Genomic DNA, 15,837 nt, shown 5'->3' with positions numbered 1-15,837 from the left:
ATTTTAGTGGGTGTGAAGTGGTATCTCATTGTGGGTTTGATTAGCATTTCTCTAATGAGTAGCTACTGAGGATCTTTTCATGTGCATATTGGCCATTTATATGTTGTTTTTGGAAAAATGTCTATTCAGATAATTTGCCCATTTTTAAAGTGTGTTATTTGTCTTATTATGAAAATTTAAGAGCTCTTTATGTATTCTGAATGAAGTCTCTTATCAGATATATGATTATAGAGTCTATGGGTTGTCTTCTCACCTTATTGATGGTATTGTTTGACATGCAAAAGTTTAAACTTTGATGAAGCATGACTTACCCATCTTTTCTTTTATTGCATGCTTTTGTGTTGCATCTGAGAAGCCACTGCCGAACCCAAAGTCAGGAAGATTTACTATAATGTTAGGCAAGAGTTTTAGCTTTTACATTTAGATCTAGATCTGTGACTCATTGTGTGTTAATTTTTGTGTATGGTGTGAGAGGGGTTCAATTTCATTGTTTTGGTTATTCTATGTTCCTTGAATTGCCATATGAATTTTCAATCAGTTTGTCAGTATTTGCCACCAAAACAAAACAGCTGGAGAGGTGAAAAATGGTCAGATTCTGGCAAGATTCAGTAAATAGCAGTGGCAGGATTTGGGACCCAAGATGATCCCCAGTGATTGTGCTCAAGGAGCTGATTACTGAGACTGGGGAAGGAAAAGCTTGAGTCCTGTGAGAAGGTGTTATGAGCAGGGATGGAGTTGGAAGAGGAGTCCATGGCATGGCAGATGGGCCAGTGAGTGGAGCAGCAAAAACCTTTACGGTGATGGAATAGAAGCTTGGGATACAGGGCAAAGTGGGGAGCACTCATGGGTCAAGGAGGGAGGGATGTGCAGGACAATGGGGATGTGGCATAGACATTAGTGGTGACCCTCCACTTGCTGTAGGTGGAGGACAATTGGAGTGGAGAGTGGGGAATAAAGTCAGCAAATTTGAGTTCCTTAAGAAATGTGGTTGTGAAGGGGGTGGGGATGCAGAGGTAGTGGGGCTGGGGTGTGGAGTCCAGACAGATTATGTTCTTTAAACATGGATGCCTCAAGCTTCTGAAAGGTTGAAAAGGCCCAGGAAGGGTCCAGGTTAGAGGGAGTGATCAAATATTCAAGAGGAATATGGGACATGGTTGATACTCTAGGGAACCTTTAATCAGTAATGGGAAGGAGAAGATATCAAGCCCAGATGGAGAGATTGGCTCAGCTGGGATGCAAGGCCTCCCTTCCTATGTTGGGGATGGACAGGGGACAGAGAAGGGCTGTCATGAGGGGCTGACATGTCCCATTAAACAGTGAGAATCTCTGATGAGTTTGTGTCCGTGGGGGTGGGGGGACATGGGAGAGGCCAGATGTGGGTTGTCTCCATGTGAAGACACTTCCCTCTTTACATGCTGGGTGAGGGGCAGGTAGGAACAGCTTCTGGCTCCAAAGGCTGCCTGTGGTTTACCAGACACAAAACCTAATGTGAAGACTCTGAACACATCTAGGCTTTTTGCAATTACCACTTGACCCTTTGCTCAGGCTTCTTGTCATCTGTTCTTATTTTGGGGTGGGTGAGGGAGGGTTTGAACTGAGGAAGGTGTCAGGCTGTCAGTGGTTTGGCAGGGCTAGAGGAAGAGTAGTCCAGGAAGCCTCTAGGAGGACATATCCTCCCTCCAGGAGTCTGTGGGGTTGGAAGTGGGCACAGAACACCAGCGTCTGGAAGGAGAAGTGGATGCCATCTGTGGGTTCCTAGATGGGCCACCTGGGGGTGTCCCCAGCTGTGGGAAGGAGAATGTGCTCTGGCTCTAAGGTTTCCTGCTGCCTTTTCAGGGGCCTGGCTGGGCTGGCTGCAGGTCTGCAGTGTTCTCAGTTGGGGTGGGTGGGTGTCATTAGTAGAGGGATAGACCTGGCTGTCGCCTGGGTCATGGCTCTAGCCTAGTAGAAGGAGACGACAACTGATGGGTCAAGAGATTTTCTTCCCTGAGGACCCAGATGTATCTGCTAACAGGCCGTGTTACTTTCCTGAGCTTATCTGTCTGCCAGAGTCCCATAAAAGTGAGTTTGGGGACTCTGTAGAGACAGATGTTGGGGCAATACAGAGCGGGCAGGGAGCACAGTGCCAGGTCCCAAAGATGGGTCCTGGCCAGTGACACTGTCCTTGCCACCTGCTCCTAATCGGCTTGTTTGACATCTGTGTCTATGAGTAAGGTTTCAGAAGACCTCATTAGAGACCCAAGAACCCAAAGAAAGCACCCGTCTTGAGGAGAATGTCTTCCTCACTTGCAGTTCCTGGTAATAAAGGAGGTGATATTCTCATGCATTCACTACGTGCCAGATGCCGAGGGGCCACTTTCTGCACATGCTCTAAGTCCCCTAACGCTTCTTCCCTCTGCTTCATGTGCAGGTGAAGAAGGTGGCTTGCAGGTCAGGTGTGGAGCAGGTCCCCGTCCATCCCTGCCGCCTTCTGAGTGTCCACTGGCAGCATGACTTCTAGAAGGGGCATCCTGATGGGACCCCTGTGTCTCTGTGCAGGGCCTTCCTCTGGCTTGGAGACTCTGCAGTTGTCTCGTGTGGGGGGTTCCATGTGCTGCTTCTGTGCAAGCTGGGGAGCTGGTTGTTCAGTGTGTCCAGACGGGAAGGGTCTTGTCTGTGGTAGGGCCCAAATACACACAGCCCCCAGCAGGGGGCAAAGGGGACAAAGAGGGCCTGTGGCCGTTGCCCAGCAAAGGAGAAGCACTGCCATACTTTATGGGGCTTCTAATAGTGACAATAGTTTGCTGCCAAAAATTCCCCAGGAAAAGGAAGGAATTGCGTCAAGGTAAAGGTGGGTCCTGGTAAATGAAGTTCTGACCTTGGGGTGTGTACGTCTTGCGTCCTGTGAGTGTGGGCTAAATGCATCACTAGGATGCTGTTTGGCTCTCTTGCCCAGAGGAGGCAGGAGTGGATGTTTAGAGGTGGTGATGCTGGAGCAGATGTTCTGAAGACCCCTAGTACTTTGCCTGAGCTGATGCGTGGCTGCAGAGAATTCCATGGGTCTCTACTTCCAGACCCCCAGGGGCAGGTGAGAGTATCACAGAGAAAACTAGAGGCCCCTTCACAGAGACTTGCAGTTCATCTTGGCTGGGCTTCCCTGGGAAGCAGGAGAGACGTAGGGCAGAAAGAGCTTGGCCCTGCTCAGCTTCTCAGGTACCCTGCTGGGATATGAGGAGCAGAGAACAATCCTGCTTCTGCCAAGATCTTAGGATCTTATGTCCTTTCCTCCAGCTGTCAGTGAGACGTGCCCCAGTTACCTCATATTTTTACATATGTTATCGTGACAAGAAATTCCACTTGAGCCTTGCAGATCAGCCCCGTGTGCAGGGTTCTGCAGTGTCTTCTCTCCTGGGAGGTATGTGTATAAAGTGAACCCCACCTACTTTGCGACCTGGGGTCTTCCAGCTTCCACTGCCACCACAGATGCAACTAAAGTGTGACAGGTGATTCTTGATTGCCTCCTAAATTTCCTCTCTTCCACCCCCTGGGGATGCTTCCTCCTCCACCCTCACCTGTTTGTTTGCGGCATCCTCTTTGTGAGTTCAGGGCAATCCCCCACACTCCCAGCATAGGTTTGGGAATGTGAATACCCCGCGGGTGGCCTGGCCCCACTTCAGAGTGTGTTCATGACTGCTGGGCACCCTCCTGGCCCCAGGAAGAGCCTTACTGCTCACACTTCCCTGGTCAAGGCCAGTCCTCGCAGGGTCCCCTGCAGGTGACTCAAAGCTTAGTGAGGGGCAGGCACACAGTAGGTGCACACAGTAGGAGTCAAATCCTGGTGGTTTTACTCATTCCTTTGAAGACCTTGCATTAGGCTGTCTCCTTGACAACCAATCTGCTTCCCTCTGTGTCTGTGCTCCTTGAGGTCACAGGAGGCCCTTTAATGGGATGGAGACATTTTCAGACAAGAGGATGCTCTGGCTGGAGCCACCCGGCTGTCTGGGGCAGGAGTGGTGGAATTTTAGAAAAACAGCATTTGGAGTGCGCTCGTGAGGGGAGAAAAGATAACGGGCATGACAGCACTGTGCTGACCTACCTTCAGCAGAATCCAAACTTACTTCTAGAGAGAAGCAGAGAGCAGAATGCAGAAATACTCATTTCCTGTTTTTATTGTTGGTTACTTAATGACCTTCCTTTGAAAAGCTGCAGTTGTAGAAAGCTAGTTGTCATGGAAACAGGGAGTGCCATGCAGGGAATAGGCATTTCTTTGTCATGTCCAGCTGATGCCTTCAGCCTCTGCTTAGACACATGAATTTATGTGAGAAATTAAATGTCGACTGGAGACATTGCCCTGGAGGGAGGCGGAAAGGAGAGGAAAGATGGCGAGGACCAGGGCAGAGGGAAGGCAAAGCAGGCAAAGTGTTGGACTTGCACCAGCCCCCTGGTTGGAGTGGCTGCTCATGGAAACCACACCCACTGGAGGCAGGTTCCAGGAAGATGGTGCAGGAATGTAGGGTGCTAGGAGCCTCTGAGCATCCCAGTCATAGGCCAGTTTTCTTCAGAGAGCTCCTGTCCCTTGTCCCTGGAACAGCCACGGGGCCGTGACATTGTGTGTCTTTCTGATGGATTCCAGAAAAGAAGGTTTACGTTAATGCTTTGGAAAAGAGTAGTCCAGATTTCCCCTTTTCTCCCCTTGAGCTGGCACAGCTGCCTTCATTAGGTTTTCTTTTTCTGACCCTCAGAAAATGAGTTCCGGGGTGAGCTGCTGAGTCAGAGGTGGACACAAGGAGACAAAGCCAGCAACTGCAAGACCTCGAGGCTCCTCCTGGGCAGACGCAGCAAGGTGAGGCACCTGGAGGGCAGCCCCTGCCCTGCCACACCTCCCCGCCCCTCCCCCCCCCCCCCCCCAGGTCTGGGCAGGGGTCCTTCTCATTTCCAGGCATGGGCATGGAAGTGACTTTCAGTCTGGTCACATCAGTCTAGAGAGAGGGTAAGTGGGGGCTAGGACCATCAGTGATCTGGTCACTGTAAAATTAAAGGAAGAAAAATGACTCTGAACAGAGTAAAACTAAAATATGACAACAGACTGTCACCTCTGGCCAGGTCCCTGCTCTGGATCTGGTCATACCTGGGCTGCATCCATAGCTGTTGTCCAGGTAGGCTGAGAATCCTTGGTAGACTTTCTCCTTGGTATGTTGATCATGTTTATTTCCATCTTCCCAAGTGGAGGTAAATGGTACATGCCCTTCTCATACCTGCCACCACTAGAACTCAGTGATGGAGGTGACTCAGGGTCCCTGCCTCCCCAGGGATGCTCCCAACCCAGGGTATCCCATATGCCTACAGCCACACCAAGCCTCCAATTCCAGAACTTCCCATGACATACTCTGGATGAAGCTGGATTTCCAAGATCTGGTGACCCTCAGAGATGCAAGTAAAAGTGACAACAGGCTTGTGGGCATTCCTTTCCAGGCCTCAGATTCTGGTCTCTGATTTTCCTGACATGGAGATGGTCCCCAACAAAGATCCAAGCCATGATGCAGGCCATGGCCACCCAGATGTGATGGCCCAGGGAGTAGTCTGGAAGGGCTACAAAGTTTTAGGTGGCTGCTTCACTTGAGGGTGCTTGTAGTTTGCTCTTAAAACCCAACACTTTTCCTTTGAATGTGGTGACTAGAATATATGTTCTAATGGGTCTCTTGTAGCACCCTGTTAAGTACGTCCACTCCCACTATTATTCCTGTAGGGTTATCACTGCTATGCTGAGCCATGTTGGAGCCTGAGGCAAAAGGAAAAGTCAGTAAATGCTGATCCTATCTTTCTTTACATTTTTAGTATTTTGTACATCATGTATTTTGATGTTTTGATGTTTTAAAGTATCGCATTAAACTGTTATTTATCTTGTTTTTTTTTTTTTTCCACCTTAAATTTGCCTTCTTCATTTGCCCCTTTCCAGCGCTGAGCATTCAAACAGAGATATTGTGACTGACAAAGTTATTTGATGTGAGGCCAGGGGCTCTGGATAACATGTATCTACAATTGTGGGATCTGTGTAAGGGACAGATAGGAAGGTTGCTGTCCCCCTGTGGCTCCAGCTGACAAGCGCAGAGGGTGTTAGGACCTGCTGTGAGCAGCCTGGTGGCCCCTGCTCAGGCTTTCCTGGCAACACTGGCTGTTTCACAACTGCCCCATTAGAGAGTCTTACTTCTAGTTTGGGCCTGAGTGACTGTTCTGAGCAGAGAAGCTAAGATGCCGGACAAGGAGGGAGGATGTTCCTTTGACAGAGCGGATTTCCAGAAGGACTGTAGGGTGGTATGTGCTGACTGAGGAGGCTGGGGAGGCCAAAGCATGGGAGCAGTGGAGGCCATGGGAGAGCAGAGTGCCACACAGCAAGTGGGGACTGGCTTTACATGGCTTTACATGGTGGGGGTGGGGTGGTGGAGCCTCAGTTCCTGGAGGGTGGTGGGAGCAGAGGAGTCCCGTGTGAGTGGGTGGGTACTCATGACTTGGTTTGCTGTGTGCCCCTGGCTTCAGCACCAGGCATGTGGACAGCTCAGAGATGGGCTGTGAAGGGGCTGTTAGAAAAGATTAGGTGGTTGTGGGTTTGGGGAAGGTGCTGGGCGTTGAGCTCTTTATTTTTATTTTTTAACTTAAGGAGAAAAGGAATAGGTGTTGATGGTAGGTACTTAAACTTCCTCCTGACCTTCAAGAATGAAACATTTGGGCCCCAATCACATAATATTTGGGCCCCAATCACATAATATTGAATGGAGGACTCCAGGTATGAATCCAGGAGAAGGTTGATTGCATGGACGCTTAGCAGCCCTTCCTCCTGACAAGGGAGGGAGGTGCCACTGGGCATGGCCTTTCTGGCCTGCTTCACTGGATGTTACTAGATTCCTACACTTGGGATATTCCATTTATGTTGGAGCTTTTTCTTTTTTTTAATGTTTACTTATTTATATTTGAGAGAGAGAAAGAGGAAGAGAGCACAAGCAGGGGTGGGGCAAAGAGAGGGAGACAGAGAATCCAAAGCAGGCTCCGAGCTCTGAGCTGTCAGCACAGACTCCAACACAGGGCTCGAACCCACAAACTGCGAGATCACAACCTGAGCAGAAATTGGACGCTTAACCAGCTGAGCCACCTAGAGGCCCCTATGTTGGAGTTTTAAACAGATGGACCCAGACATGGCTGCTTTATCAGAGTGTCTACTATATAACTATAATTTTCTAAAAATTTATTTAGTTATTTTTAATTTCCAGTACAGTTAACATGCGGTGTTATATTTAAGGTGTACAATGCAGTGATTCAACAATTCTATGCGGTACTCAGTGCTCATCACGATAAGTGTACTTTTAATCTTCTTCACCTATTTCACCCATCCTCCCCCCTCCCCCCAATGCACCTCCCCTTTGGTAACTACCAGTTTGTTCTCCATAGTTAAGAGTCTATTTTTTGTTTCTTTGTCTGCATATAATTAACAAATTTTTAAATGCTTATTTATTTTTGAGAGACAGAGAGAGACAGGGTACAAGCGGGGGAGGGGCAGAGAGAGAGGAGGACTCAGAATCCGAAGCAGGGTTCAGGCTCTGAGCTGTCAGCACAGATCCCGACAAGGGGCTTGAACTCATGAACCATGAGATCATGACCTGAGTTGAAGTAGGATGCTTAACCAAGTGAACCACTCAGGCACCCCTGTTTGCATACAATTTTTAATTTGGGGTTGGAGTGAGCCACAATTCCCTGCCCAGAGATGTTAGGAGAACCCCTCCCAAGACATGTGCTAGATAATGCTCCATGGGTTATCCTTTCTACAAACCAAGGCAAAGTCTGCTCTATTCAGCTGCCAGTAGGTCGAACAATGGGTGGGTGTCAGGAGAATTTCAGACATGCATTTGGACACCCCCAAAGAGGCGACAGAACTATAATTTCAAGGAACCAAGGGTGCTGTGGTAGCCATGGTGGGGAGCAGGGGTGTGGGCATGTGATTTAGCCTCACATATCAGAGAATGGAAAGCAGAATGTGTGCAGAGGGTTCCTGAGGTAGTAGAACCTGTACGCCTTTGAAGAAGAAAGCTGCTCTTCGGGCTGACTCTTGATCTGTCATACAGGTATGTGCTCGAAAGAACAGGAAGCCAGGAAGATTGTGCAGGTAGGCAGCAGCATATGGGACTGGCACTGGGGGTTCTGGAGGATTCTATTGGAAAGCTTGATGGGGAGAAGGAGCAAGGAAGACGCTTTAATGCTGCTCCCAAATCCTTCAGTGAAGCTTCATCTCAGTGTTAGGTACATGGGTCTGCTGGAAGGGCTTCATAGTGGTGATGTGTGAGTTGGGTTGGCATTGCCCTTGGCTGTGCACAATTGAGAGAATAAAACAGCCCATATTGCCCCCCCTTCCCTCCCCTGGAGAAAGGGGACACTGGCAGATGCTGTTGGAGCCAATGTGGTAGGTGACAGCCAGTTCCCTGCCACGCCCCTGTTATGTCCCTCCGCCCTCCGCATCCCATGTCACCCCTTCCTTCCAGACAGGTTTGCCTGTGGTCTCCTGGGAGTCAGTGAGTGCTCCCCTCTCTTTGTCTAGGTCTTCCAGCAAGGAAAACACCAAAAAATCTCCCACAGAGACACTATAATCCATATAATCTTGTGGATTTAAAAAATTGTCCCAAGTCCAGTCTAATTTTCCAGCTTTGCTAGCTGTTGGAACACATTCTAAACAAAATGAACACTAACCTGTCTCTCCCTCCAGGCCAGGGGTGGGATGAATGTCCCCAGTGGTCTCAGGGGGTCTGGACCCCACCCAGCTTCAGGGTCTGGTCCCTATTCAGCCCCTTCCAACTGCTCCTGGCCACATTTTGCAGTTCCGGGATCTCAGACATGTTTCCAACTATTGTCATTCATCTTTTCACCTGTCTGTCTGTCCTTACATAATATGTGCTGAACAGTGAATGAAGCCATGGTACCTGGCTCTGTATAGGAGAGGCAATGGCCTTGAAAGCATGAATGAATGAGCTTATTTCAGACTGAAGTGAGGGCCATGAGGGAAACGACAAGGCACAGAATGGAGAGTGAGGGGGAAAGGGTGGGAAAATGGAGGTGCAGGCCTGACTGTTAAGAGGCCACCCAGGGATGCTTCCTGCTTCCCAAGACTGGAGTACCTCCTACCCTGAAGCTATCATCCCTAAGACCCTCAGGTCTTCACTGATTCATTGAACCTCCTCACTCCCACCCAGGCTCCCAAGTCTAAGCAGTTCCCTCCCTCTTGAGCTCTACCCTGCCACCTGGGTGCTGAGGCTGGCTCTCCTCCTACAGGGGCTGGGGGGGGGGGGGCGGTGTGGCAGGAAAGCTTCAGCATGAATTCTGTTCTTTGGCCCTTAGCCATCCATGCAGAAAGGCAGGGATACGGCATAGGGTGGAGAGGAAGGAAGCTGGAGTTGTGAATGCCTGGGAAGAGCCAAGAAGAACTGAGAGAGAGAGAAAGAGAAGAAGAGAGGGAGAGGAAGGATGTAAGAGAGAGAAGAGGGAGGGGCACCCCTTCAAGACCACCACGGATGCTCCTGAATGTGGGGGTGAGGGTGGGGCAGACCTGATCTCTGAGGGTAAAGGAGAAGATCGGCACGAAGTCTGTTAAGCATCATTGCACACCTCATGAACAATCTATGACTGGATGTTCTCGGACATTGAGAGTCTGCTCTCTCTGCTTTGTGACTGGCTGTGTGTCTGGGTTCTGAGTGCATTTCTGACAACCACAGCCTAAGAATCCAGACAAACCCATGGGTTTCAAGGCTGCATAATTACTGCATTTGCTTTTTTGGTTCCCAAGTTTATAAATGTCCAACTTAAGGAACTCAGTTTTGGCAAGGGTGCTATGCAGATAGGTCTTAAAAGGGGCTGGTCTTTGTAGCATGGTGTTGTGAGAACCGTCGGTATTTAAAAAGAGCATACCTGATTAATCTTGACTTTACAAAAAAATACATTACAGAACAAAATAGTAACACCTTCTTGAATGAGACCCATTATATGGTACTAACAAAGCAAGTTAAAAGGAAGGGTGAAGAGACAATTCTCTTTGGTTAATGGATGTGGCAAAACAGGATGTATTTGCATTTGTAAATTATTCTCCTCCCATAGTTTTCCTATTGAAGATGGAGCTACTGAAATATTTATTAGAGTGGAGTGATGGTTTAAGGGGCACAGGGAAGCTGTTAGACATGCTCCTGGTGGCAGAATGAAGTTGGCTTATGGAAACAGCGCAGACAATGTTCTTGAGAGAGATCACTGCCCCACAGTGAGAGTGGGGGTTGAGGTTGGCTTGGCTGTGACAAGGGGACCTTCTCACCCTCCAGGTGAGAGGCCATTCAGTTATTTCTGGGCTGTACAAAAATAGGGACTTGATTGGCTTGTGCTTGGAACAAATGGTTTTTAAAAATAAATCAGTGAACCACTGGGAAGTGTCTCATTGTCTTTGCACCAGTGAGTGGCCTGTCTTTGTGTGACGAGGGACAGAGGGCCCTGGGGGGCTGCCAGTAAGCCAAGCAGCACAAGCCTCGACGGTGCTGGGCTGTATGGGCATCAGTTCTCCGTCTACAACACAGGGCGTGAGGCTAGAGGAGAACCCACCTCTGAAGTGCTTTCAGTTCTCCAGGAAGGAAAACAACGTAAATCGTAAATCAAGTGGAGCTGGTTTTATCACAGCTTTGCCCGGATGCTTCCGAGGCAGCCACCACTGCTAGTTTCAAACGGCTCAGAAATCAAAGTCTCCCTGCTTCGTTGTTGATGTCCCACGTCATCGGGTCTCACAGATTCATCCTCATATTAAAGAGCTAACCCATTTTTCTTCCTGTGGTTGAGTTTTTTTCCCCCTTTTAAAATCAAAGCTACATGCACCGAAGAGAACTTCTCACTTATTGACCGTTTGATGCAGATAAATTGCAAATGGAAAGGTGCTCAGCAAAATGAATGCCACAGCTGTTAGCTTCATCAATGGGAGCTCGCAGTTTGCAAGCAGCGCCCATTACGCATCCCTGCAACTCTCTCTATTCTCTGCTCTTTGAATAATTTATCTGCAGGAAATCCAAATTGCCAAGGCACGCTTTAACCTAGCAGAATGATTGCCAATTTCCTTGGGAAAACTGACAAAAAAAAAAAAAAAAAAAAGAGCTGTAGATTGCATTTCAGCTGAAAGCAGGCGCCCAGCAATCAGACGCATTAGCTCCATTGTGCGGCCTACATCGGAAGGCATTGCGCTCGGGCTCAGTGCAGATGACATTTGAAGGCTCATAAATGTAATGAAGTCCCTTTGACACCTGCTCCTCTCTTCACTTTAAATATGAGTCATTGGTCCATGGGGAACCTCTGCTTTAAAAATAGAGATTATAGTAATTGTCTTCCAAGCTTTTGGAAGGCTGTAATAAACGCAGAGCTCATGGCACCGTGGCTCTGCAGCCTGGGGTCGACAGGTTGCGTAAATTACCCCAGGTTTTGATTTTTCTTCCTTAACAAATCACATAAATCACTGCATGTTAGTGCCACCCGGGGTGGGGGGGGAGGTTCACTTTGCGAATTTTGTCTTACCTCTTGGGGGGATTCCTTCTCTTTCTTGGAGGGTGGTACCTCAGCACTTGTCTCTCGCAGGCCTTGAGGCCCTACAGCCCCACTTTTGTAGCCCTTCCTTGCTTTCTCCTGCTTCTCTTCCCACTGTCTGGCTTTCCTTTGACGACCTCGGCTACGGCCTGGGACAGGTGGTGAGCCCTGTGGGCCCTGGCTCTCCTGGAGCCTTCTGGGGCCCCTGGGGTGCCTGGGGTTCATCCTGCCAGGCAGAGGTCCCTCCCCACCGGGCCTCCCTCCCTTGGAGACAAGGAATGTTTCAGGGGTCCACCCATCTCCTGCCTCTTCATTACATATCTGCCCAGATTTGTCTGGGTGACGTAGGTCCAAGATCCTAGGTGATGACCTGTAGCCCCTGGGGGCGTCCCCCACCTCAAGCCTCTCTGTGACCTTCGTCCCCAGGCTTCACCCTCCTGCAGGCTCTCCCTCGACTCCCTCATGGGACCACACAGGCAGTATTCCCCTTGGAAGTTAGCAGGGGGCAGGGAATGTGGGGTATGCTGATGGGCTCGGGTGGGGTGGCCAGAGGATATGAGGGGTTCTCCACTGTGTGGGCTGCCCCATCCCCCTTGGGAAGCTCTACTCACCCTCTCCTGGGAGAAGGGACATCCCTGGGAGGGTGGACTGTGGGTCCTGTCCAGATGGCCCCTTGGCCTGCATTCCTGTTTTTAACCGGCTTTCACCTGAGACTGCTTCCCACCTCTAAAGCTGGGCTATATGGTACAGTGGCCACGGGCACTTAGCATGTGGCCGGTGACCCTGAGATGTGCTGTGAATCCAGGAGACGTGCTGGGTTTCTCAGAGTTAGCACAAAACAGAATCCAATTCATATTTTTCTATACTGATTACTGTTGAAATGATGTTTTGGATAGGTTAGGCTAAGTAAAGTTTACTATTAAAATCTGCTTCACGTTTCCTTTTACATTTATAACATGACTATTAGAACATTTACAGTGGTGTCATAACTTGCATTTCGTTTCCCCAGGGTGGTGGTGCCTTGGCGGCCCCTGTACCTCTCAGAGCACACACTCATCGAGCATAGGAGCACACACTCATTGAGCGTCCCGTCTCACATTAGGGAAGGTCTGCTCAGGCCGCCTGTCCTTGGGCTCTCCCTGGGACGGCACAGTAAAAATTGAAGTCATTCATTTCTGGACACTTTGTGGAGGCCTGTTCTAGTCCCAGCCACCTGTTTCTAAGAGGATGATCCCAGTGTGGTAAGGCACTCACTCCTGTGGGAAGCCGGGCTCAGGGGCCCAGTGGGTGACCTGCCATGGTGCCTTAGCACCTGCCACCCCCAGTGAGTGCTGGGTGGAACCCTCAGCCTTGCCAGGAGGCCATATTCTATGAGACCCTAACATTTATGAAGAGCTGGTGGGTGGGGTAGGGCTCCTGCCTGAGGTTCCTGCTCGGGTGTATGTGGGGCAGTGGGAGGGCTGGGAGCAGGAGGCAAGGGACGCCCCCCCCCCCCCCCTTGACTGGTGGTCTCTGTCCTGAAGCACCTCCCCTGTACTGTTGCTCCTGGTCTCAGGCCTCCCCCTCCTCGGAGCCCACTCCTTGTCTTTCTGTGTCACAGATTCACCTTCACCAGTAAAACTTGAGCCAGAAAACGGCTGGAGGTCCAGTGTGGCCCTCGAGGGGTGGTTCTGTGCTGGGTTTCGGTTAACATCACAGTTGTTTTTGCTTGCAGATGAGCTTAGAACATGAGGATAAGCGGGCTCGTACGCGATCCAAGGCCCTCCGAGGTGAGTGCCGTCCCCTCCCAGCTGGGTCTGGCTGTGAGTCCCAGGCCCTAAAGCAGTAAATGTCACTTTCCTCAGGAAAACAGAACCCCACAGTGATGACCAGGCCCTGGGATGCTCCTCCCCTTATGCTGGGCAGTTGGGGTCCATGGTGTCTGGTGGCTTCAGGCCTCTTCAGCCTCAAGGTGCCTAGGAGGGCTGCTGGGGGGCCCAGACAAAGCTGCCTGGGGTGGAGGTGAGGAGGCAGGCAGTCCCACAGAGTGGGGAAAGCAGAGCTCGCCCAGCAGACCTTTCTGTTTGGAACTGAGATGCTGCCAGGCTCCCGTCACCAGCCTCCTTGCCTCCCAGGACATCGGTCTTGGTGCTGGATGGCCATGGGCAGTTGTCAGATTTAACTGGCAGCGGGGTGGGGAGACAGGGAGCCAAGGCCCTGCTGAACCCTTGGCCAGCCTCACCTCCCTGACTCCATGAGCACACACGGGCCAGGGCTGCGTGTCCCCGTGCGTGGGTGGCCTTCACGGAGGGGCTAGAACACCGAGCTTCTCAGGTGAGCTGCCCAGTTGGACCCTGGTGCATGTTGCCCCCGGTGGCCTACATCACTGAGGGACCAGCCGCTCGGCCCATCTGTTCTCTCTGTCCGGCTTTATCTGCTGGGTCAAGTTTCCTGCTGGAAGCTGACTTCTAGCTGCAATTAGAGAAAGGGAAACCATCCTGGCCCCGAGGGCCCAGAGAGCCTGTATTAGGTGGGGCGTCTGACCCAGTCTGCAAAACTACCAGCCTCTCGTGGGGAGAGTCTGGCACAGCATCAGGTTAGAGGTGGCAGCTCGCTCCACTGGACCCTGCAGGACATACCAGGAGGTCAGGAAAGGACGGGGTTCCATTCTCACCGGGATTGCCTCCGCTTTTTATTCCATTTGTGCCATGAGGGCGATGTGCCTTTTCAATTCGGACTCCCACATGTGTTTCCCTGTTTCTCTCTTTCTCTCACCCAGTGCCCCCCGAGCCCACAGGTGCCGACCTCAGGTAAGAAAGGCTTTCTGCTAGCTCCCAGCATTGCGCATGCCTGTGACCCCGAACACCCAAAACGTCCCACACTGGGCACTTCGGACTGACCAAGCGCACCCCTGAGCCCCTCTCTCCTCGCCACGAGTCCGGCTATCTTCACCCTTCTCGGCCCTCCCTCCACCTCTGTCCTGGCCCTACCACGCAGCCAGCCTCGACACGGGCACAGATACGCTCGCCTCTGGTCACCACCAGGCCCTGGTAGTCCCCACGTCCCCAGCCAGCAACAAGGTGCTGTGTTGGTGGGCTCTCACAAACGCTTCTGTGTCTGGTGGTTTGGCCAGAGTTGCGGAAGCTGGCTGTCCAGGTCCCAAGTTTTCCGCTGACTCTAGATGCAGACAGTGTTTCTGTGTGTTGCTGATCTTGTAATGGCTTAGCCCTGTGACTTTCCAGGTTCTAGGTCACGTCTCACAAGGCATGAGCACCCTGAGGAGGAAGGGAGGACAGCCTACTGCGGAGATTTGCTGGGTCAGGGCAGAGGGGCCAGGCTCTCCTCCCCAGAGGTCGACTTGCCCTCACCTGCTTGCTTCTGTCCTGGGCTCGGCTCCTGGGGCTGTGGGGGGTGGGGGTGGGGGAGGCCAGAGAGAAAGCCACCCCAGGGCTTGTGTGTAAGGACTGCTCCCCCAGCACCGCCCACACATCCTTTGGACTCGCGACTCCGTGGGCCTGGGCTCCTCTGGTGCCAGCCCTCAGTGCTGTTTTGCTCAGACGGCGCTGATGACGTCCTGCCACCAACCAAGAAAATCAGCCCCTAGTTCTCCCCACCTTTTCTGAGGAGGGGTAGTGCCAGTGTGTTCTGGCTCAAACACGAGAGAAGAAAGGGAAGGGATGTTGTTGAGGGTCCCAGTGTGTCAGGTGGGCACCAGGGGCCCCATTTAATTTTCACAAATTTCCTGTGAGACGAAGCCAGACTTGGACTGCGGCTGAGGTCACCTGCCAGAGGCTCATCCTTGGAGGAAGGAAGGGCTCCAAGCCCACCCTCTTTCCAATAGCAGCTCTGGTGCCGGGCACACCACAGAGCCCCCAGTGCCCCCCGCACCCTGAGACAGTGGGCAAGGACTGTATGGGCTTGGTGCTCTGTCATGCTCAAGGGCCACGGGTGACAACCACACCCCAGGGGGGGTTTCTGTGATCTTCCAGACTCCCAGCTGGGGACAAACAGAACAGTCTAGTTTCTGAGGGTCAGTGATGTTCCTTCCCTGCTCTCTCTGCCACCGGCCTGGAACAGTTTTCCTATGTAACTGCATCAATCCAGGGCATCAGCGCTTCTCAGTTCTTAGGGGGAAAGATTCTCACTACACTGAACAAGCCTGGGGCCAGGACTGTCATCGTCGTCGTCTTCTTCTTCTATTTCTTCTTCTAAATTTATTTTTATTAAAAAATTTTGCTTCAACGCTTATTTATTTTTGAGAGACAGAGAGAGACAGAGCATGAGCAGGGGAGGGGAGGA

At 51.1% G+C, this 15,837-nt stretch overlaps 1 protein-coding gene across 7 annotated transcripts in view; it reads left to right on the top strand.

Moving 5' to 3' along the window:
* The window catches only part of MYT1 (myelin transcription factor 1), a 70,458-nt gene that overhangs the window by 17,526 nt on the left and 37,095 nt on the right, over positions 1-15,837 (top strand). For 5 of the 7 annotated variants that reach the window (XM_045443835.1, XM_045443840.1, XM_045443834.1 and 2 more), the window contains exons 2-4: positions 4,722-4,822; positions 13,274-13,328; positions 14,318-14,348. In XM_045443835.1, coding sequence (XP_045299791.1) covers positions 4,722-4,822; positions 13,274-13,328; positions 14,318-14,348 — 187 coding nt within the window. Of the gene's footprint in view, positions 1-3,165; positions 3,483-4,721; positions 4,823-13,273; positions 13,329-14,317; positions 14,349-15,837 lie in introns of those variants that run through there. The other 2 variants (XM_045443839.1, XM_045443841.1) reach the window with 2 other exon arrangements.

This window comes from Leopardus geoffroyi, chromosome A3, assembly GCF_018350155.1.
Source record: "Leopardus geoffroyi isolate Oge1 chromosome A3, O.geoffroyi_Oge1_pat1.0, whole genome shotgun sequence".
Classification (NCBI taxonomy): Eukaryota; Metazoa; Chordata; class Mammalia; order Carnivora; family Felidae; genus Leopardus; species Leopardus geoffroyi.
The sequence above is the reverse complement of the archived record's forward strand: the minus strand, read 5'-3'. Positions and strand labels throughout refer to the sequence as shown.